At 38.9% G+C, this 21010-nt stretch overlaps 5 protein-coding genes across 7 annotated transcripts; 2 read left to right on the top strand and 3 right to left on the bottom strand.

Annotated features, from left to right (window-relative positions):
- On the bottom strand, positions 1676-3178 carry LOC18591316. Its single transcript, XM_007017367.2, has 5 exons — positions 2800-3178; positions 2618-2695; positions 2426-2525; positions 2195-2328; positions 1676-2096 (listed from the first exon to the last, which is right to left on the bottom strand). The coding sequence occupies exons 1-5, from the start codon at positions 3145-3147 to the stop codon at positions 1884-1886; spliced, it is 873 nt and encodes a 290-aa protein (XP_007017429.2). The 5' UTR covers positions 3148-3178; the 3' UTR covers positions 1676-1883.
- Positions 4101-6994, top strand: LOC18591315 (plastidial lipoyltransferase 2). Its single transcript, XM_007017366.2, has 4 exons — positions 4101-5151; positions 5249-5513; positions 5635-5785; positions 6455-6994. Exons 1-4 carry the CDS (start codon positions 5039-5041, stop codon positions 6772-6774), a joined length of 849 nt encoding a protein of 282 aa, XP_007017428.2. The 5' UTR covers positions 4101-5038; the 3' UTR covers positions 6775-6994.
- On the bottom strand, positions 7132-9216 carry LOC18591314. 2 transcript variants are annotated; one of them, XM_007017365.2, is made up of 5 exons: positions 9066-9216; positions 8872-8932; positions 8390-8764; positions 7736-8076; positions 7132-7656 (listed from the first exon to the last, which is right to left on the bottom strand). In XM_007017365.2, exons 1-5 carry the CDS (start codon positions 9144-9146, stop codon positions 7438-7440), a joined length of 1077 nt encoding a protein of 358 aa, XP_007017427.2. In that variant the 5' UTR covers positions 9147-9216; the 3' UTR covers positions 7132-7437. The 2 variants fall into 2 exon arrangements, with proteins under 2 accessions (XP_007017427.2, XP_017981836.1); XM_018126347.1 differs by having other exon boundaries at positions 8872-8968; positions 9066-9208.
- On the top strand, positions 11579-13752 carry LOC18591313 (allene oxide synthase 1, chloroplastic). The gene has a single exon (XM_007017364.2). It carries the CDS (start codon positions 11873-11875, stop codon positions 13466-13468), a length of 1596 nt encoding a protein of 531 aa, XP_007017426.2. The 5' UTR covers positions 11579-11872; the 3' UTR covers positions 13469-13752.
- LOC18591312 (wall-associated receptor kinase-like 14) lies at positions 15251-19646 on the bottom strand. Of its 2 annotated transcripts, XM_007017363.2 has the most exons (3): positions 18483-19644; positions 17023-17100; positions 15251-16779 (listed from the first exon to the last, which is right to left on the bottom strand). In XM_007017363.2, exons 1-3 carry the CDS (start codon positions 19183-19185, stop codon positions 15497-15499), a joined length of 2064 nt encoding a protein of 687 aa, XP_007017425.2. In that variant the 5' UTR covers positions 19186-19644; the 3' UTR covers positions 15251-15496. The 2 variants fall into 2 exon arrangements, with proteins under 2 accessions (XP_007017425.2, XP_017981897.1); XM_018126408.1 differs by lacking the exon at positions 17023-17100 and having other exon boundaries at positions 18483-19646.

Raw genomic sequence — 21010 nt, 5'->3', positions numbered from 1 at the left:
TAAATTTGATTACCGAAATAGAAAATGCTTTACAATGAATCACATATTGTTCTAACAAATGATGGAAACATATGAGAAAGAGATCTTAGGGGAATTGATATTAGCTCTATTAGAAGAAATTGTGAAAAATAACTTTCTTCATAAGCCCAATTCAAAAATATCATATTTTGTAATTTTAATTATTTTTGGTTAATTTTTTACATGACTTAATAATAATACTCTTTAAACAATTTCAAATAAATTAAAATAGTTTCAGTTTTCTCTCTCCCGCCATCCAGATAAAAATTTTAAAATTAAATCTCGATTTCTCTCTTTGCTCAAATATATCTATCTTGCCATCCAGTTCGTAGAGATGACATCAAGCTCTTTCTTATTTTATTTTATTTTATGGTGGATCTTGGGGCTCGTAAGGGCGATGAACAACAATTTTGTTCTTTGCAGGTAGTGATTTTGCTTAGGGAGAAAGAACAGTTAAAGCATGTTTGATGGATTTTATAATGGTTCATGGTTTTATTGTGTTTGGGATTAGGATGATTATTAAGCATGTTTGCTAGGGATTTTGATTTTTTTAATGGGATTTTGAGTTGAAATTGTTCAAGGAATATTTTGTAAATAAGGTATATTTTGTTTTTGTATAAAGGGAGTGAGCAAGGCTTCCCGATAGGGATATATTTTCTTCTGCTTTGGAGGGTTATGAAGTTTTGTAACCTATCTTTTATGAAATGGACAATTTCATGGCTTAGCAAAAAAAAAAATACGTTTTAGGTTCTTGAGATTATTGGTTTATTCATAGAACCCCAAAATTGAGAAGTTGAAATTGATTAGATTGTTTTTTAAGCATTATGAGACTGGTTTTTAGGTATTGCGTGACTTAATCACTGTGTGACTAGTTTTTAGGTATTACGTGATTGGTTTTTAGACATTGCGTGACTGATTTTTAAGCAATGCCTAAGTCACACAATGCATTACTAACAAGTCACGCAATGCCTTATCAAAAACTAGTCATGCAATGTTATGTCCAAAGTCAATCATGCAATGTCTTATCAGAAACTAGTTACGCAATACTTTATCAAAAACTAGTCACGCAATGCCCAAAGTCAGTCACGCAATACCTAAAAACTAATCACGTAATTCTCAAAAATCACCAAAACTACTGAATTTCATTTAACAAAATCAACAACTTCAAACGATACACCATATTCCATTTAACAATATAATTAACGAATATGAATGCTCAAAATGTTCAAAAGTTTTTCTTCATATATCAAAAATCACTCTAAAATGCTTAAAAATGCTCATAGATTTTTTTCGTGTATCAAAAACTATTTCAAAATACTCAAAATAGTTAAATGCTTTTTTTTCTGGTAAAGAATATTCCAGAGATGAATAGTCTGGTGAGGAAAGCTCAAAAAATATGAGTCAGTTTAAGGCGTAAACTTAAATATACTTGACCCGTTAATAGGTTTCGGATTGAGACGCGGAGTCAAATAAATGGGTCGATTTTATTAAGAGTAATTTTGTCAAAACTTTAATTCTTTTTGTTAAAAACAGTTAAAATTATGAGAATATCTATTGTTAAACCCATTTAAAAAAAGAACTCTTGATATTATGGCTAAGCAGTGCCTAGCAAACCTCCTTGATGTTGAAGCTTATTCTTTTACATGTACTATTACCCTTAAGGTATTCTTTGTTTTTCTCTTATCTAATTGAAAGCATTGCGTCTATACAACTATGTATATATCAGTGATGAATCAAAAAGAATTAATAAGCAAAAGAATGAAAGGGCTTTTCTCTTCTTCTTCTTCTTCTACTCAATCTTCTTTCTGGTATAAGTATCAGTACGTATCAGTATGTAAACTTCTCGGCTCCCTATCTATCCCATGCTAGCTACCGCCAGCTGAAAGCCTCGAGAGAAGGAATATACATGCTGAGGAAACAAATACAGCCCCGGCAAAACAAGCAAGATCCAAGCTAGTAACAGTAGGTATACTCTTGAATTTCTCCAAAACTCCAACTTGAAGTATCATCATCACGGCATGCCCGATTTTAGACTTGGCTTGTGAAACTGATTTCATCTCAACCCATGCTGGAAGTGTCTGAAAGAACATAGAGAAAATCATGTAACATGCTTCGAGGTGATGGCATATATATAGATATAGTTGGTATAAACAAATATAAAAGAAAAGTTGAATACCTTCAAAGGGAAGAGCCCAAACAAGTTCGACCTTGGAAGCGATGGAGCACCTCCTTTCATAGTCTTTGATCCCACAAACATGATGTACAGCCCCATCCCAAAAATAAGCATTGCGGTCCCAACCAAGAACATGTCTGCAAAGAACAGAAAAGTTTACTAACAATAATGATACTCAACTGTCAACTCAATAATGAACTTCACAACATATATATGAATGGACAAAGGGAATACCTATGGCTTCTATCAGTAGATGGATGATATGTTCTTGATCTGACTTCTGTGATAAGTTATGGAAATACTGTAAATATGACTCCAGAATGAGAAAGCATCCCTGCAGGATGTCATTTTTACAGTTAAATACTATACTACTGTATAAAACAAAAACAAATTGTAAGGATTTCCTCTTTGAAAGCATGTAATTACCTCCATGAAACACAGGACTGATCCAAGTAATGATCCGGCAACAGCAAATAGGGTAAAGAATCGAGAATCAATTATAACCTGCATGCATGGTTGCAGCTGATAATTAAATTTAATTGTTCTGTTTGCAAACTACTAAACATATGAAAATTGAATGGATTAATAATCAGAATGACAGGGAATACCTTTTCAATGAGCATCTGAACTTGTAATCTCCAAGGTCTTGGTTTGACAACCAGCACCAGCACCTGACGCATAGCATTAATAGCAACTGCGAGCGAAGATGCCAACTCTTTTCCCCAGTCACCCCGTGGCTCTGATATGACCACATTCTCGGCTGCTGCCACAGAAGCCGCCTTCACAGCCACCGTTGGTTTCCTCTCACTACTCCCACAAACTTTCTTCTCCCCATCTAACCCTCCCTTGCTTACACACCTAACATTCTTCACCGACGAAGAAGGCCAAGAAGAAGAAGGAGCAAAAATGCGACCCAAAGGCTTATTAGACGAACGCAACAATCTAGTGGTAGCCATTGTTATTTGGCTTTAGAAAATCGAAAGTCTTTTGAACCTTTTTTTGGTATTAGTCTTGGTGGGGGGTGTCTATTCGTTTTATACCATGCAATTGAACGGGAAGATTCGCAGTATATTAGCTGCACTTGTCGTCATACGGGGTGGGCGTCTTGCACTATTTCTTGGAGAGGTAGGTTTTGAATTTCTGGTATCAAAATTTGACGAAACAATGCTATTAGACCCACGTGGCGCTTTTCCAATTCCCATGCCTGTGGGCTCAGTTTTGCTGTGAGCCGAACATGTGTCAGCCCACATCGGACAAGACTCTGTTTCTGTCCGGTTTTGGAGTACGGAGAGGGGTGCCGGCTGGGTGATTCGTGCATCCGTCAGGAAGAATTAGTCGTCGGCGACACGTGGTGATTTGTCATCAGAGGAGCAAATCAAACAGCACAATCCCAGGTTTCACTGCCGTTAATTTGCTCTTCACTTTGATCTTAGTTTTGTCTTTTTGGATTTTAGTTTTGATCCTATTTTGTCCTCTAGTCCTAGGTTGTCTGTAACCACTACCGTTAGTTCACCTTTCACGTTTCATCTGTCTTTGAGGTGTCTGTAATCAAATCGACCGTCGGTTCACTCTCCAGGTTTCGAATCTACACGTCAGAGGATATTTCACAGAATGAAAAGATGTACAAGACTATAAAGACATTCTTTCCATGTCACTTCCAAGAAACATCTCACATTCTGAAAGAAAAGATCCACAAAATTCCGCATTGGTACCAGGGAAAAGATTCTTTTTTTTATCCTCCAAGGAGTGGGATTTTAACAGTTGAATGCTTGCCTCCCATTTCCCACCTGTTAAAGAAGTGTGCGGTGATCATTGGGTCAAAACACTACATTGAAATTTCAATGCAAAAGATGCATCAGAGTATGAAATCTTGTACAGTCTGCATTTCCCAGGCAAGAAGCAACTTCCCATCCAATATAAACATCCAGAATTCTCGAACAAACCTGCTTGCTCTTACATCAGCATAGGCCCTTTCATGGAGAATCACATAGGGACTTCATTTAATGAAATCGTGAGATTTTAACATGAAAATGAACTGGTCCTGATCAAATGGTTGCCCATGCAGAGCTGTATTTAACTCTGTTTTTATAGACAAACAAATACAAATACACTAGCACAAAAAGTTTTCCCTGATTTTGATTAAGATATGCGGCTCAAAAGTGCTTGAGACTCTATCAGAGGACATGCCTCAGAAAATAAAAGGTCTTTTCAATCATCATCGCCGCACTCTATTGGAACATAATCTGCTTTTGCAATTCAAACAAGAATTGTCGATTTTGAAATCTAAATATTGGGACTTCTCTTTTTTTCAGTTCCCAGAATTTTCTTGGGAAGCAAACAAGTAGGCATCTTGAGAAACAGAGATTCATAGAAGGTAAAAGAGAAGAGGGGATCTTTCTCTCTCAGACAAATGCCTCGATTTGTCGTCAAGGTGAATGGAATAGATGAAGAGATCAGACTCATCATCATCTTTTATCATCACAGAGAAAAACCCCATCAATGGAATCTCATTCAGCAGAATTTACATGTTAAATAATCGCAGCCGAAGCAGCAGCGAATGACTTCAGGGTGACTGCTTTGCTATTTTCTCCATCAGTTACCTTTATAGCTAGTTTGATTAGGGCTCCTCTGTTTTGAACTGAGTATTAAAAGTACATAACAGACCAGAAGTCGGCAAGTGAAATGTCTAACTTAGCCTTAAGATCTCCAAACCAAATTGTCAACGGTCCAGATGAATCTGCACATTCATTACATCTTCGGTTTCTTCGCTTCCAGAGGGGAACTATTAGCATTTCAGCAAAAAGCCCAAATTGTTCACTAATGCTTAGTTACAGAGATTCATAAGATATGATTCTTGCACCAAATCTTTGTTTCAGAACAATCCCAACAACATGCACAGCCGTAAAGCATCAAAAGGAACCTCACCGATTCAACCCAGTAACTCAAACAAAAACAAAAGCGTAAGTTTCCTCTCGTCTTTTCTCAAGCATTTTCACAAACAAATTCCATTTATTTCCACCCCACGAAATTCATGCTTTTTAACTTCCATTTCCACAGTTGCGAGTGTTATGATTTGCACAAGGAGCTATTGCCATATGCAAAGGCATGGTCTTGGCAAAAACAAATTGTTGAAGAGAAGAAAGCATTGCTTCAAAGAAACGAGGATTGCCCAGATACATTAATCATTCTCCAGCATAACCCTGTTTATACAATGGGCACCGGTAGCTCTGAAAAGTACCTGAATTTTGACTTAGCGGAAGCTCCTTTTGATGTTTATCGAACTGAACGAGGCGGGGAAGTTACATACCATGGCCCTGGACAGGTATAGTTTTAACTTTCAAGCTAGATGGGCTAACAATTTTCAATCAATTTGATTTCAGGGTAATATTCTATTTGGACTGACTTTTTTTGTTCTTCTGTTTACTGCCTGTGTTGAAATGTAGCTAGTTATGTATCCCATTATTAATCTTCGGAATCACAAGATGGATCTTCACTGGTATCTTAGGGCACTTGAGGAGGTGGTGATTCGTGTTCTTTCATCAACATTTTCTATTAAGGCTTCTAGGATTGAGGGTTTAACGGGTGTTTGGGTTGGTAAGATTTCTTATCTTTTTCATTTGATGCTTGCTCTGTTTTCATAATGTGATTCTTCTCTCTTCCTACTAGGTTTATATGAGATTGAAACTTTGCACTGTTTACATCTTGGAGAAGGGAGTTACTCTACTCTTTCAATATTTGATAGGTTGTGATTGCATTTCCAGTTACTGAACAGTTGAGCACATCTGTTCTAACTTTGTCAGTTATGCTTTCACAGTGTTCATCCCTCAATGCCTTTCAAATGAAATTTTACTGTGGGACATTACAGGCAAAGGAAAGACACATATGGTTGTCATTTTTTATTTGTTATTGCATTATGTATCTTTTGCTCGAAGCTGTAGATGCAGGGAGCAAGCAGGTTTATTAGACTCACTCTACTCATATTAGTCCTTCAAATTAAGAGTGCAAGCTATCATTATGGTTTGTAGTTCTCTTACCGATAGTAACTTCATATCCAATTGAGGGTCTTGACCTCATGGGAAGGGTGAGAGTCTCAAACCATGCACTTTTATGTTGTCTAGCTGCTTGGCAATATGAAGATATCACCATTGTCTAAGACAACAGCCCTTGTATCAATAGTACCAACATCATTTGTTCTGATCTAACTTTTTTTTTAGGAGAAATAACCTGGCCTGCTGATCATTTGGCTATTAATTTTGGCTACAGGGAATCAGAAATTAGCTGCAATTGGCGTAAGAGTATCTCAGTGGATAACATACCATGGGTTAGCACTTAATGTCACCACAGACCTGACTCCCTTCAGTTGGATAGTCCCATGTGGATTACAGGATCGTCAGGTTGGAAGTATTCAGGGGTTGCTTCAAGAATTCCAGTCATCCACAAGAGCAGATACACAGAATCCTGATGATTGTCAGCTGATTGATATCTCGTACAAGTCCTTGATTAAGGAGTTTTGTGAAGTTTTTCAGCTTGAAATCCACCAAAAGGCCATCCCTGGGTCAGAATTTTGGAGAGAAAAACAATAACCAGATCGAAGGAGCTGAGAAGAATAGCAAATCACCTCAAACAAATATCCCAACCCTCCAGGGCATGAACTATTTTGCTTAACTCTTCTCAGAACATTTACGTGTAAAATTTGCATACCTTGTAGAAGTTTAGTTACCTTGAATCCCAAGTCCAAAGTGTTTTATAGTGTATGATTGAAATTTTAGAAAGGCAAAGAAAAGTACAAAATTATTTGGTTTACCCTCACCCTCCCTTCTTTCAAAAGCTATCCATGAGCACTTTAAGTTTTGGATGTTAAGACAAGGAAGAAAGGCAGTACTATTACAGTAAGTGTTCTTCGTGAAGAGAGTGGTTTGTCGAGTTTGGAAGCACAGCAGTTCAAGAATAAGTTATATCATCAAGATTCGAACAATGTGAGAAAGAAATAAACAATGCCTCTCTGTATCAACACAAGCAGATACTCATTGAAACATTCTTTCGTCAGAAGGAAGATAATAAAAGGTTATAATTAGAAGTTAGAACTAATAGCATTCGAGTAACATCACGAACTTCACCTGCTCTTTTTCTTAATTCAACCTTTTACTAACTGTAATCCCATTTTCGGCAGTGACCCAAAACACTTTATCCTATTATGTACTTTAGACGAACATGCATGGATACCTAGGGAACCACCATTGCGAACATCAATAGTTCTCTGCAACTGGTCTAGAAGGAAAAAGCCGTAGGAGAAACGTCATGAACGACCAAAGGCAAACCACAGCTAGGACTTGGAAAGTTACTACCATTCCGACAAGCGCACTACCTCTCTCCATCATCTCGGGGGTTCTGGGAGAATCTTTCATCAAGAACATAAAGTTCTGTATAAATTGAGTAGCTTTGGTCAACTGATACAATCTATACACCTGAAAAATCAATTTTAAAGTCGTCAATCATCTTATTCGGTCTTCAGAATGAATCAAAATCAGTTAAAACACCAATTACCTCAAAAACAATAGGAACCAGGGGCCAACAAGATGACTGACGCTTATCAAGAATCCTCTCAAATGCAAGTTGAGCAGCACAGCCCACCAGGAGAGGAGCCACTGCAACCAAGGCTGGGAATCCAAGCACTGGCCAAGTTACGTAGACGGCAAAGAGGGGAGCAACAACCTTAAAACCCATTGTGAAGAAAGATGATGTTAGGTAGCCCCTGAGTCCTGTAATCAGACCCCACCTCTTTGCGCTGAATTGCAAATATGGCCTTTGAACATGATCGGTAACAAGCAGGAACATTCCAAGACCAATATAGAACATCACTTCAAAGGATAAAGAAGACACAATCTCTGCACAATATAATCATGCAAAAGAATTACATAAACATAGTAACAAAACAATGGACAGAGCTCCTGGTCAAATTGGTCAATTGAACCTTCGACCCTGAAAGGAGCTCCATCAGCCTTTTCACCCCCATGCAAAATTCAAACTAAAACTTAACAGCTATAAGACTAACATGTTTGATCTCACCCCATCTGCATCAGGATGCAGAGATGCGAAGCTCCAAACATGACATTCAACTAAAAGGAAGCAACCAGTTCAAGGAAACCATCTAACATCAAAGCAAGGAAAAGGTCAAGTTGAATTAGAGATTTAGAATACCTACGAGTGTCTCGTCCCTGAAGAAAGTCTCAATTGCATTACTGAAGAAAAACTGTGGAAGAATCAATGAACCAATCAAAGCAATAGGTGCCAAAACCCAGAGGAATGACCCTTTTTCTTCTTGGAAAGGAGCTGACATCAATTTGCTCTCTTCCACCAGCTGGTGAGTTATCCCATGAAATGAAACAGAACCTGATTTACCACGAAACGGCTCCACCCCACCAAACCTACTAATAGCCACACCGGAATTCTCCCTCCCAGTAAGTTTCAAGCTTGAGTTTTGATCAGAACCAAAAGCACACACTATTCCTCCTCTGTTCAAACTCCACAATGTATAGTACCTATGAAAGCTCTTCACTTTAGGCATCGAACACCCTGAATTTAGAATTAAAAAATGAATTTTGTTTTTAGTTCAAACATCAAAGCAGGCAGAACAAGCATTAACACCACAAAAAATCCGAGATGATGATGCAAAAATGTACACTTTGAGACATCTCCAAGCCGAACATCTCCATTTCTTAATACGAGGTCATTTGCAGGAGCCTTCAAAATTCGATCATTGGAGACAAGAGTGAGTTTCTGGCTTTCATAAAATTAATGAAAAAAAGAAACAAGCGGGAGGAAGGGTGAGGTTTAACATGAAGAATGTAACAAACTTGAGTGAGACTTTACTTACAGATTGATGAGAGAAGCGACGACGATTGGACAATTTGAACTTTGGGACAGGAAATCCAAGACAAACAGGTTGAAGTTCCATCTTACAGGGTCTTTTAGGGTTTTAGCAGAGTTGGTTGATGTCAATGGTTGTCCACCGCTTAAACCCCCCCAGTTTCTCCCAAGGTACGAGGTGTTTCCACTTCCTGCCAAACCCAACACGTTCTTAGTTGGGCTTGCTGTTCGAAGCCAGTAGCCCATTAGCTTAAATGGAAAAACAACCCAGGAAAGACGTTAACGGCCAAACAAATTTTCAGACATTGATCCACTCATAAATGCTGAGTAAAGCCCACTACATTCAGCCATTCTTGCTTTAAATTTATACAGGATATGGCATAACCTGCAAGCCCATTATATTCAGGCGTTCCCTGCAATGTCATTACATTATAAGACACCGAATACAACCTTAATTCTTTTCCACAGTAGTGAGTAGACAGGTTATGATACTCTTTATCTTTCAAGCAAGTTGTGTCCATCCTCTCCATTATATCTAGACATTTCCTGCGATGTCATTACATTGTAAAACACCCAACACAACCTTAATTCTTTCAAACACAGTGTCCATGCTTATTTCATGCAATGTCATTACATTGTAAGACACAGAACACAACCTGTATTCTTTTTTGCAGCAGTAAGTAGACAAGCAATGATACTATTTAGCTTTCAAGCTAAGTTGTGCAGGTCCTAACTCAGTTGACAATTCTCTTTCGTCCTTTCCGCTTAAGGACAAAGCTCCAGAATACTAGGATTTGCACCGTAGCCAGTTACCTTCAACATGTACCAGTACCACCAAAATCCTTTCACAACACATACTCGGGGTCTAGAAAAGAGACAACCAGTTTTAATCCATGGAAAGTGATTTTGGAGCCAAACAAAACCATCAAAATAACGTCGAAAAAGCATAGAGTTCCAAGACTTTCCTTCGATGAATAGGTCGGTACACTATTCTCTTTTACTGAAATAATAAAGAAAGTACTATTGGATATGGCAAAGTCATGACAACCATCACTATATATATATATATATATGAATTATTGAGTTTGGATTAATTTCACTTCAGAAGGAAAGGTTTTTTGTTCTTGAGCTCAAAATGTTTCTTGCAGTATATTTTGAGTAAGAGAATTCGTCGAGCCATTAAGGTTTTGGCCAGGAACTGTTCATGTTGACTAGGATTAGCCACTTAGCCCCATTACTCGGACTCCCACTTCCTGTTGGGCATGTCTTTTTCAATTTCTGGTTGAATTTTCACTGGTCGACCAATAGGAGGACGGGACCATATTACCTTTTCAGCCGCAACCTCCCCAGGATGAAAACAAGAGCCCATCAACCTGATGAGTTAACTCCTTAAGAGGGCAAGAAGCACAACAGAACCATACAAAAAGCCACATGTGTTGATGCAAAAAAGTGGATTAAATTCACATGAAATATATGTCAAATTTGGCCGGCAGTGAGAACCCGCCGTAGTCCAGGTTGCTTGGTCGGAAGTTGACGAGCAGATGCAGCGGTTTGGCCTGTCGCCTCTCGCGTTTTGACCCTTCAACCTCTTAGACTTTCCAAGCCTTTTAAAAAATTAGTACAAAAATTAAGCTGCTTTTGTACCATTTCTTATTCAAGTTTATTCAAAACTTTCGTCTACCTTAGTCCTTGTTGAGTTGTAAGCTGTACGAATTTTATGAAAGGTTTAATACTTCAAAAAATTTTCAATTATTTTAATAAAATTTTACTTATATATTATATTATATTATATTTTTATTTTAAATTAAATAAATTTTTAAATTAAAATATCATTTATCGTTTTATATTTAAATATTAACAACGTAACATTATCGAATGATTATGTGTTACTTTACTAAATAAATATATAAAGTCATTATTTATTATAGTATATAAACATGTAATATTAGGGATATGATTACTTGATTGAATTACTCTTCTTCATTGTTTTCCATGTCAAGAAAGATCACGTCTTTGGCATGGAAGACACCATGGGCAGTCAAATGAACAGTTTCCTCCAAAGTCCCAAACCTATTACCGCGTGGAATCAGAACAACATGTGCGAATTCCACATAGGAAAATGCCTAGAAACTGAAGATTCTCTCTCCAATTCGAACAAAATTAAAAAAACAAGAATCTTTTTAACATGACAAAGCTTGTTATTGTTTTATAATTCCCGTAAATGGAAAAAACAAAGGGCACAAAAAGTTTTTCAAATGTTACTTCAAAGAATAGGACACTTTGCTAGAGCTCTATAGTTGAGCACATTGGGACCATTGGGTGTTGCCCAAAAAATAAGTCATGGTCCATGGTGTATGTTAAGTGGACAAAGATCATTCATACCTTTGATTCAGAATTATCACTATGATATCTCTTATGAAAAACTCATATTAATGAAAATTTAAATTTATTTTAATACTATTTGTATACTCTTTATATTAATAAATAGAAGTTGGGAAACCAATAATTTGCTGCATGCCTGGTATAAATAAAGCAGTGGATGAACACGTGCGTGTTGAGAGTGGAAACTCGAAGGAAAAGTAGATTTATTGCGCGCTGTGGACAAGTCAGCTGTCACCGGCAACCTTTTACCTTTCATTGCCACCCATGTTGTTGCCCACTCCTATAAATAAAGACTCGACTCTCTCCTCCACTTGCAACCCACTTCGCCTTATCATCACACCCCGCAACCCGGACCTTTTTCCATAACCTTTTTGCCTCCTGTAACGTATAATCGTAACTGTCAGGAAGAAATTAAATTGTCAGCCAACCCCAATGGCATCCTCTTCTTTACCTTTCACTTCTGTGCCTCTGCAGTTTAATTCACCGAGCAAATCATTATCCTCGTCAACAAGAACGAAGTTGCGTACGCGTCGTGTGATAGTCTGTCCGATTAGAGCCTCAGTGTCAGAGAAACCATCTGTACCGGCACCATCGGTGAAGGTTTCAGAGCCTGGAGAAGCCAAGCTTCCGTTGAAGAAAGTTCCTGGGAATTATGGGGTTCCGTTTGTTGGACCAATCAAGGACCGGCTTGACTATTTCTATAACCAAGGGCGAGATGAATTTTTTAAGTCGAGAATCCAGAAATACCAATCAACCGTGTTCAGAACCAACATGCCACCTGGTCCTTTCATCGCTCCTAACCCAAAGGTTGTTGCTTTGCTCGACGGTAAGAGTTTCCCTGTTCTCTTTGATGTGAACAAAGTTGAAAAAAAGGACCTTTTCACTGGTACTTACATGCCTTCAACCGACCTCACGGGCGGCTACCGAATCCTGTCATATCTCGACCCGGCCGAGCCCGAACACGCCAAACTCAAACAACTTCTGTTTTTTCTTTTGAAATCTAGGAGAGATAAAGTGATCCCTGAGTTTGAAGCTTGTTACAGCGAGTTATTTGAAACGTTAGAGAAAGAACTGGCGGAGAAAGGCAAAAGCAGTTTTCAGACAGCCAATGATCAAGCTGGGTTTAACTTCTTGGCTCGGGCTTTGTTCGGTTCAAACCCGCCTGATACTAAACTAGGTGCTGATGGTCCAAGCTTGATTAGGAAATGGGTACTGTTTCAAGTGGGTCCAGTTCTATCTCTTGGTCTCCCAAAATTTGTTGAAGAACTCCTAATCCACAGTTTTCGTCTTCCGCCATCTCTCGTTAAGAAAGATTACCAGAGACTCTATGAATTTTTCTACGAGTCATCTGGTTTCGTTCTAGATGAAGCTGAGAAACTGGGTATCTCACGAGAAGAAGCTTGTCATAATCTTTTATTCGCCACGTGCTTTAATTCTCTCGGTGGCATGAACATTTTCTTCCCCAACATGCTAAAGTGGATTGCCAGAGCTGGAGTAAAATTGCATACTGAATTAGCACAAGAGATCAGATCAGCCATCAGATCCAACGGTGGGAAACTCACGATGGCTGCCATGGAACAGATGCCATTGATGAAATCCGTCGTATACGAAGGGCTCCGGATCGAACCTCCCGTCCCGTTACAGTTCGGGAAAGCAAAGAAAGACCTTCTGATCGAGAGCCACGACGCAGTTTTCGAAGTGAAAGAAGGGGAGATGTTGTTCGGGTTCCAACCTTTTGCGACAAAGGATCCGAAAATATTCGAGAGATCTGAAGAGTTTGTCCCGGATAGATTTGTGGGTGACGACGGGGAGAAGCTGTTAAAGCACGTGCTTTGGTCAAACGGGCCTGAGACTGAGAATCCGACATTGGGGAACAAACAGTGCGCCGGCAAGGATTTCGTGGTGCTTGTCTCTAGGCTTCTGGTGGTGAACCTGTTCAGACGTTACGATTCGTTTGAGATCGTCGTCGGTAAGTCGCCGTTGGGGGCCGCCGTTACGGTAACGTCGTTGAAGAGAGCAAGCTTTTAGTTTGGAGAGAAATTCTTTTTAGGTTTCGTCTAGGGTATATTTGGCAAGTTATTAATGTAATTTGTTAGCATGAAATGAACTTAGTTGTCGACATACTGTTTATGGTATCCCTCCCGATACTTGAGCTAAGGCATGGCGGAAACAGGGTGCAGAAGGAAGGTACCTAAGTTGTATTCACCGCTTATTTATTCAAGGTCGAATGCGAAATGATGCATAGCGCTTCCATATAATTGTGTTTACCTATTTGTATAAATCTAAATCCTTCTTGTGCTTAAATTTTTAAAGATGAAGTAATGACTCTAATGCAATAATGGTACTTACCTGTCGTGTGATTGACGAAAGAAAAAGTTGGCTACTGGGGCGTTGAAAACCTTGGAAGTGACTGTCTGCAAGATAAGAAACGAGAGATGCGTGTGTTCTTTTGAGGCAGGTAAGTGGTTGTAATCAGCGACAGCCATGGAAACTCAAATTTTTTGATGTAATACATATTCTTTGGTTGGTTCAAAACTCACCAGTTAACCCCAAAAGAACACTACTCTGAACATTGTACAACAGAAGCCGCTAATGTAAGAAGTTTGAGATCTCTGAACAAAGTCCCTGACTGTGAAAGCTGAGAAGGATAGGTTCGACTGTCCTCCTGGCATCAGCATGCATGACCTCCAAGTGGTGGTCCTTAGCATCAATGATCATTATTGTGGCCTGCACTCAATTACCATAATATCCTCCAAGCATTTGGAGTAGGCTAGGCCCATTGCTTTTGTTGTTGGGAGTTTGGAGCCCATGAATTGGAAACGTAAGAACGTGAAGATAGTGCACTGCTGGACAAAGAAAATGGTCCTGACCCTCCCTCTCTTGCTCCCCAGCTGATCCTTTCCAAACTGAAACACGAGGTCATATACCCCAAAAAAGAGCTCTTTACCATCAAAATTTGGAAGGATTTTGAACGTGCAAGCTAACCCACCTTTAAGTTGAAATTTCAAGGACTTTGAACACTCCTTTTTGGGTCAAGGCATAGAAAGTTATATGACTACGGCAACGCTTTTTTCTGCGGAGACTGTTTCCTGGCTTTGTAATAGTAATAAACTAGAAATGTAATCTTTGTCTAAGTTGGGTTCTGTCTTGTTTACTTGTCAGACAGGTGGTTTTGTGTGGTTTGATTTGGACCAGTTTATCATCCAGCCTGGCAGCTTAAATCTGCTTTCATCTCTGGCTTGTTCATTCCCTATGCTTTGGACTTTGTAGCGGAGTAGGTCGACTGCATCTAGCCATCTGAATTCTGACGAAGAAAAAATAAATAAAGCAAAGAAATGGGTGGACATGGAGGACTATCAGCAAAGTAGTAAGTTGACAATTTCAAGATAACTTGTTCGCAAGACCGTTCGTTCAGATCAAATTTTTCTATAATCAGCAACAGATTATACATGTCACGTTTGATAACGAAAGAGGAGTATCTATATCATAGATTCTCGTGCCTTCATTTTTTAATCAAAATAAAATAAAATAAAATTCATGAATCTATTATATTTTAATATTGAATTCATTAATTTGTGTCTCATTTATAAAAAAAAAAAAAATCTATGCATCTATACAATTGAATTAAGAGTAGCTTGGATGGGCGAGCCATTTCTTTATTTGTCATTTTCTTATCCCTATTTCCCATGTGCTGCTGGCTGGTCTTGGCAATGCTAGATTATGGATTGGGTCGATGAAGCCGACCAAGAGAACCGAGGTTCGAAATTAGCACAGAGGTCTAAAATTTCCGAGTGATCAAGGAAAACCAGATTCAAGGCCCAAGGAAGGTGCAAATAAATCCTAATAATAACAATAGATTCCAACATTTTGAGCTTTCATGAATGGATACAAGTCAAGCTAAGGGGAACAGTTTCTGCAGTGTCTATAAACATACAGTAGGGCATGACTCTAAGAAACCGTGGGGAAAGAACAAAACTGTGGAATACTGCATTGATGAAACCAAGTGTTAAACAGTAGGAGATGAAGTTGAAATCTGAAGAAAGAGTGACTTCCGGGTTAATGGGTTACATTATTTAGCAAACTGCTGGATGAAGGCGAGCTTTGTTCACTTAACCATGGATCTTGAACTGATACGGGTGAATTGTCCTTCAATCTTTCCATCGAGTTCACACAACCGACATTAGACATCTGAAGCATAAATAGGCCTCTATTCTCGAGTCCAGCCGTCTTAACTGCCGTGCTTAGCGGTCGCTCGCTTAGATTGGATGAGGAAGAGCAAGGAGATACTTCTGATGAAGCTGCACAAGTAATTTCTTCTGCAGGAACCCACCTACTTAGCCTGATTTGTTCCAATTCTACTGCTACTTCCATCATTGTAGGTCTCATGTCCCTGTGAAATGATAAGCATCTGAAAGCCAGCTCTGCCACCTTGTGGATTGAAGATAATGTCCAAGAATCACTATTTGGCTCTATTAAAGGGTCAATGATCTCATCTAAACGCCCTTTGCTGATTCTGTCAGTAGCAACAGCAGCCAAGTTTACTTCATTTGGAGGCCTAGAAAAGTCCACGACTTTTAGTGCTGTTATGATCTCAATAAGAACTACCCCAAAACTATAAACATCGCTTTTGTCTGAAAGATGAAAGTTTTGGTGGTACTGAGGATCAAGGTATCCTGGAGTTCCTTGAGGGGCGGTTGAGATGTGGGATATTTCAGTCCTTCCAAGTCTAGAAAGACCAAAATCTGCTAATTTGGACCTGAAATTGTAATCTAGGAGTATGTTGCTGGACTTGATGTCTCTGTGGTATATTGGGGGATCTATGGCAGAGTGCAGATGAGCAATAGCTTGTGCAGTTTCAGCAGCAATTGTAAGGCGAACTGGCCAGGCAAGTCCATCACCCCTCTCTCTTTGTAGGTGCTGACATAAAGTTCCATTGGGCATAAACTCATACACAAGTATCTGTTCACTGTTTTCTATGGAGCAACCCAAGAGCCGCACTAGATTTGGGTGGCTGACAGATGAAATTAGCTTGATCTCATTCATGACTTGTTCAATGCAATCAGTATCTCTATGCTTTAGCCTTTTAATAGCAACCCATGAATTGTTATGGAGTTTTCCTGCATAGACTGTTCCAAAGGCCCCAGTTCCAAGCCTTTGTTTCTCTGAGAAACTATTTGTAGCTTTCTCTATTTCTTTGTATGTATATATTGGAATGCTGATGTCTGAAGCTTCGCATAGGAAGCGTTTTGTGCTGTGTCTGGCTTTTGAATTGGATTGCCTCTGCACAAAGCAGCATAGTAGAACTGCACAGATCATTAAAGAAGCTCCAGCTGCAATGCCTGAGGAAGATGAACACCAAAATTAGTGCTGCATATATAGGATATACTAATTCTAGTCTTTATTTGTTGTACGAGTAATTTGATAAATCATCAAGTCATTTTCACTGAATCACTAGCTTGAGGCCACCGGCCATGATACAAGGGCAAGGCCATTACCTCAAACAAGAGCCTTGTGAATACGTTTATTATTGGCTATCCTCAAAGAAACATATACTAGGATGTTTGATGCTAATTGATCATTACCTCCAACCAAAACAGCGACCCTAGTCGTTCCTCCACATTTTCCTGAAATGTATCTTGCAAGGTTGCAATCTGAAGGTGCTGTTCGGTTGTACATGGCAACAAACACATGAAAACAAATTGTAAGACAGAAAGAGTTTGCAGTTTGTACATTAGTTTAAACAGACAATGACATTCTGATTTTAAAGAAAACTTTCAGGAGCATCTTCGTTAGGAAATTCCTGGGAGGTGTCTGGTCTTTGAGGACAAACGTCTATTGACCCTTAAGATTAGCAGACTATTTTACTAGGTGAAGCAAATTAAAGCGGCCTGGTTTAACAAATCATCTGCAGTTATGCTTAGGTTCTAAATTAATTGCTATTATGCAAATCCATCTGATCGAACTGCCCTATATTTGACAATTTTGCTTAGTCTCGATGTAGAAACCTCAACGGGGTATCATGCTTAATCACTTCCTTGCATCAGAAAAGATATAAACTCTCAGCTTTGCGCCAGCAGAAGCCAGGTGCTACCTAATACCATTGGATCCCAAGGCCGTTGCTTTCTCTATCTTTCTCCTTGTTTGTATATGAATTATATATAATACAATAAAATAGTTTTTGTACTCAATATTATATATTTTAATTGTTGATTCTAGAGTTTCCCGATCAGGTAGCTCTTTCTTCCGTGATAAACTAATGCAGTCGGATTTGCTACAACTAAAAAATTACCAGAGGGTCCCCCAGTTGCGGTAGGTGAAACTACCCATTTGAGTGAATGATAACCTCTTACTAACACATCTTGTTGATTACACCGGGACAAAGAGAAAGATTGCAAAGTTCACCCTTCATTAACTTGCTAAATGATGAAGGAAAAATTTTGCTCCCTTTTGTGCTGAATGGTGAGGTTTGACTAGCCCTTCAACAAAATGATGACTGGCCCCCATAAAATAGAGCTAGTTTTAAGTGCCAGAATTTACTTTTCTTCCCCTGTTACTGCTGGGGACACTAACACGACTACTTTTTTGGCCAGCAAATCAAGATGTTTGTGATCATTTAACAGTGTAGTGAGGCACTCTTTGCTGCCCTGCAAAGAAATTGCATTGAACTATAATTGCAGGATGAGTCCTTTCAGTCTGCTATGTTGAGAATGGTCTACCACCACTAGTTCTTCATGGAAATCTCCTTCTATGACTAATAAAACAAAATTGGGGACAAAACTCTTCTTATAGTACATCATATATTGCTTTTCAGCCAAAATTTTCTTATTCGATGCTTCATTTTGCAATAAAGTCAGGGCAACTGCTGGAAATATATAATTTAATCATGCTTATTTTGTTTCCAAAGACTTTTATGTTGGCATATTAGCAAAGTTATGTGTTGATTGCAAAGTTTGAATCCAGCATCAAAATAAATGAATTTTAATGAATTAACTTGAATAATATAAAGTAAGATTTCAAAGGAATTCGGTAAAGGAGAACTGACCTTTCCGGCAACCATCGCCGGCACGATATCCATCGCCTGTGAACCCATGTTTGCATTTGCAACGGAATCCTGGCTTTCCACTAAACGGTGAAACAATTTCATCACAAATTGCATTTTCGGAACAGAAGTCAGAGCACTGTCCTTGAAGCCACCACCCTAGCTCAACCACCCGGACCTCCAGGACTGCTGATTCATTGAAAGATTCTGCTGATATGGACGATAAAAATGACTTGCAGTTGGTTCGAGTCACCTTGGTGTAATCAGCGAAACCGTTAACATTGTTTTCTGAATAGCAACTTATATTGCTGCTGTCAGGAGAGCAAGCAAGGGCCTCGAAATGAGTGTAAACCATTGTTGATGGTATCATGCATGGCGCTGGCGAGGTGCAGTTTTGCAACAGAATTGCGTTCCGAGATGTTGGCGCGTAATTGGGGCCATAAAGGCGGTGAAGGGCTTGGAGTGGACGGTTGCAAGTGGCTTCAATGCTGATTTTTATGCGATCAGCGTTTATGGTCAGGATTGGAAAACCGGCGATAAGCTTCTGGCTACTTGAGCTGCAGTTTAGAGGGATTTGGCAGCCGGCAGAGAATCCAAATGGATAAGGAACAGTCTGGTCGCCACATGACCGGTTGCACTTGGATGCTTGAGCCGTGATTAATGAAAGCAGAAAGATTGCTAAGAACAAAACAACTGGCTCTTTCATGTTTTGCCGATCGAAACTTGTAAAAGCAAAATAAGGAATCCTTGTTTAAGAGAGATGGACTGGGAGTCTCTTCAGGACCATTAGATGTCAAGGGTGGATTGATCAAAGACGTTGGAATTCTCTACTTGCTGAGATCATTCCGTAGTTGTGGGCGCTTGAAGCCTTGAAAAGAGTCCTCTTGGAAGAAGAAAGGAAATTCTCTCTTCTTTCTCAGGTGTCCTGCTCTTGTTCCTTTCTGGAATAAAACACTTGGTTTAATACTAGGAACTTATGTAGTTAGAAATTTGGCGTGGTTTTTGTCAGCAGTGAAAAGCAGTTACACTGACAGCAAAAGAAACACTAGTAACCATCTTGGGGTTTTGATATTGACTCCACAACAGATTTTGAGAAAAAGGATAAAACTATGGAAATGGGGTTCATCATTGTGCAGAGTGAGAAATCATCTACAAATCGCTTTGTATCTTTTCTTTGTATTCACACTACTCTTGTCTTATTGTCCCGATATCCACAGGATAAACCCAACTTTTTTTAATTCAACGTTTCCATCAACTGACCAAAGCATTCTTTGAAAGTTAACTTGGCAGCAGGCCAAAGATGCTTGCCTGAGAAATTTCTCTCCTTGGCGGTTGGTTTACTACCAATTTGGCTTCTATTTGAGTGAAAAACCATTCGAAAGATTAAAAAAGAGAAGTTTCAAAAAAATTGGTCAATGCATGATCCAATTGGTAACCTGAAACTACTAAAGTTAAATCCTGACATGTTAATTGCCAACTATAAGATTTAAGGGACAGAAAAAGTGCAATTCTAGTGTTAGATATTCACATCTTGCCACTGGCATGCATACATACTCAATAACAAAGTAAAAGCTCCAGAGGGTTTTCTTCCCTTCTCAATTATAGGTAAACTATACTTTTAACTGACTGATTAGGATTTACTAACGTTGGCTGCTATGGTTTTTTTTCTCTTTTGATTTTTTTCCACACACAAGCAAATGAACAATTTTCTGGTTATCTTGCATTCGGGGAGAAATGACTAATGCCTCTGCAAAAAGTCAAAATACTGAATCATCATCATTCCCCCATCGTCAACCATTACTATGAGCTTTTAGTCATTAGGGTTGGTTTGTTGTGTGGGGACCATCCGCATTGAATGACAAGCAGAAATAACCCGTGATCATGAGAAAGAATGAATACCCCCTTGGAACCCCAATTTGCAGTACCATACACGGCAAAGCAATCTATCATGGCTGCTTATTTACTTCAATCTTCTAGAGTTAAAATATGCTGAATAAGCTGAATATAAGCTATGGTTTCCGTTGCTTCTAACAGCAAGCCACAGCTAGAAAAGATGCTGTGGGTCACAAGCATGAAAACGCGGAAGAGAGTCAAGAGATAAAGACAATATAACGATTGCAATTTAAGCCGTGTTCGGCTCTGCTTTCATTTCTTTTATTCTAGCTGCCTTGCATTGGATCTTTGAAATCAAGTAATGACAATAAACGTTGTCGTTGAAGAAAACTTTGTTTCCTTTGGCTCTCCCAGATTGATCTTTATTCTCCAAATTGCCATTAATTAATACCCCCTAGATCTTATTTAATCATTATAGATTTGCGTTGTCTACATTTCAAGCCTGAAATCTTGGGGAGGTCCTCCTCATCATGCACAAAAAGTGAGGGTATGCTGTAAACATTAGAAAAGCTTTTGTTCCAATTCTTGAGGTGAAGTGGCGAACATTGGCAAATGAACTTCGAGCAAGAAGACAGGAAAGCAAAGTGATACTGATATGTGACATTGACCCCAAAAAGGAAAACAAAAAGAAAAAGAGA

This window comes from Theobroma cacao, chromosome 8 (assembly GCF_000208745.1).
Source record: "Theobroma cacao cultivar B97-61/B2 chromosome 8, Criollo_cocoa_genome_V2, whole genome shotgun sequence".
NCBI classification, from domain to species: domain Eukaryota; kingdom Viridiplantae; phylum Streptophyta; class Magnoliopsida; order Malvales; family Malvaceae; genus Theobroma; species Theobroma cacao.
This window is presented reverse-complemented; position numbering and strand designations above follow the sequence as displayed.

Excerpts from the sequence above, each read along its gene's own strand:
- LOC18591316 (XM_007017367.2), bottom strand. The coding sequence starts at position 3,147 with ATGGCTACCACTAGATTGTTGCGTTCGTCTAATAAGCCTTTGGGTCGC. Across the intron at positions 2,696-2,799 it reads TTCAGATGCTCATTGAAAAG|GTTATAATTGATTCTCGATT; the intron begins GTATTCCCTGTC and ends CCATGCATGCAG. Across the intron at positions 2,097-2,194 it reads TTGGGCTCTTCCCTTTGAAG|ACACTTCCAGCATGGGTTGA; the intron begins GTATTCAACTTT and ends ATGTTCTTTCAG.
- LOC18591314 (XM_018126347.1), bottom strand. The coding sequence starts at position 9,146 with ATGGAACTTCAACCTGTTTGTCTTGGATTTCCTGTCCCAAAGTTCAAA. Across the intron at positions 8,969-9,065 it reads GTCGCTTCTCTCATCAATCT|AAACTCACTCTTGTCTCCAA; the intron begins GTAAGTAAAGTC and ends TATGAAAGCCAG. Across the intron at positions 7,657-7,735 it reads TGGTTCCTATTGTTTTTGAG|GTGTATAGATTGTATCAGTT; the intron begins GTAATTGGTGTT and ends TTGATTTTTCAG.
- LOC18591315 (XM_007017366.2), top strand. The coding sequence starts at position 5,039 with ATGATTCTTGCACCAAATCTTTGTTTCAGAACAATCCCAACAACATGC. Across the intron at positions 5,152-5,248 it reads ACTCAAACAAAAACAAAAGC|TTGCGAGTGTTATGATTTGC; the intron begins GTAAGTTTCCTC and ends CCATTTCCACAG. Across the intron at positions 5,786-6,454 it reads TTTAACGGGTGTTTGGGTTG|GGAATCAGAAATTAGCTGCA; the intron begins GTAAGATTTCTT and ends TTTTGGCTACAG.
- LOC18591312 (XM_007017363.2), bottom strand. The coding sequence starts at position 19,185 with ATGAAAGAGCCAGTTGTTTTGTTCTTAGCAATCTTTCTGCTTTCATTA. Across the intron at positions 17,101-18,482 it reads CGGCGATGGTTGCCGGAAAG|CACCTTCAGATTGCAACCTT; the intron begins GTCAGTTCTCCT and ends ACAACCGAACAG. Across the intron at positions 16,780-17,022 it reads GGTCGCTGTTTTGGTTGGAG|GCATTGCAGCTGGAGCTTCT; the intron begins GTAATGATCAAT and ends CATCTTCCTCAG.
- LOC18591313 (XM_007017364.2), top strand. The coding sequence starts at position 11,873 with ATGGCATCCTCTTCTTTACCTTTCACTTCTGTGCCTCTGCAGTTTAAT.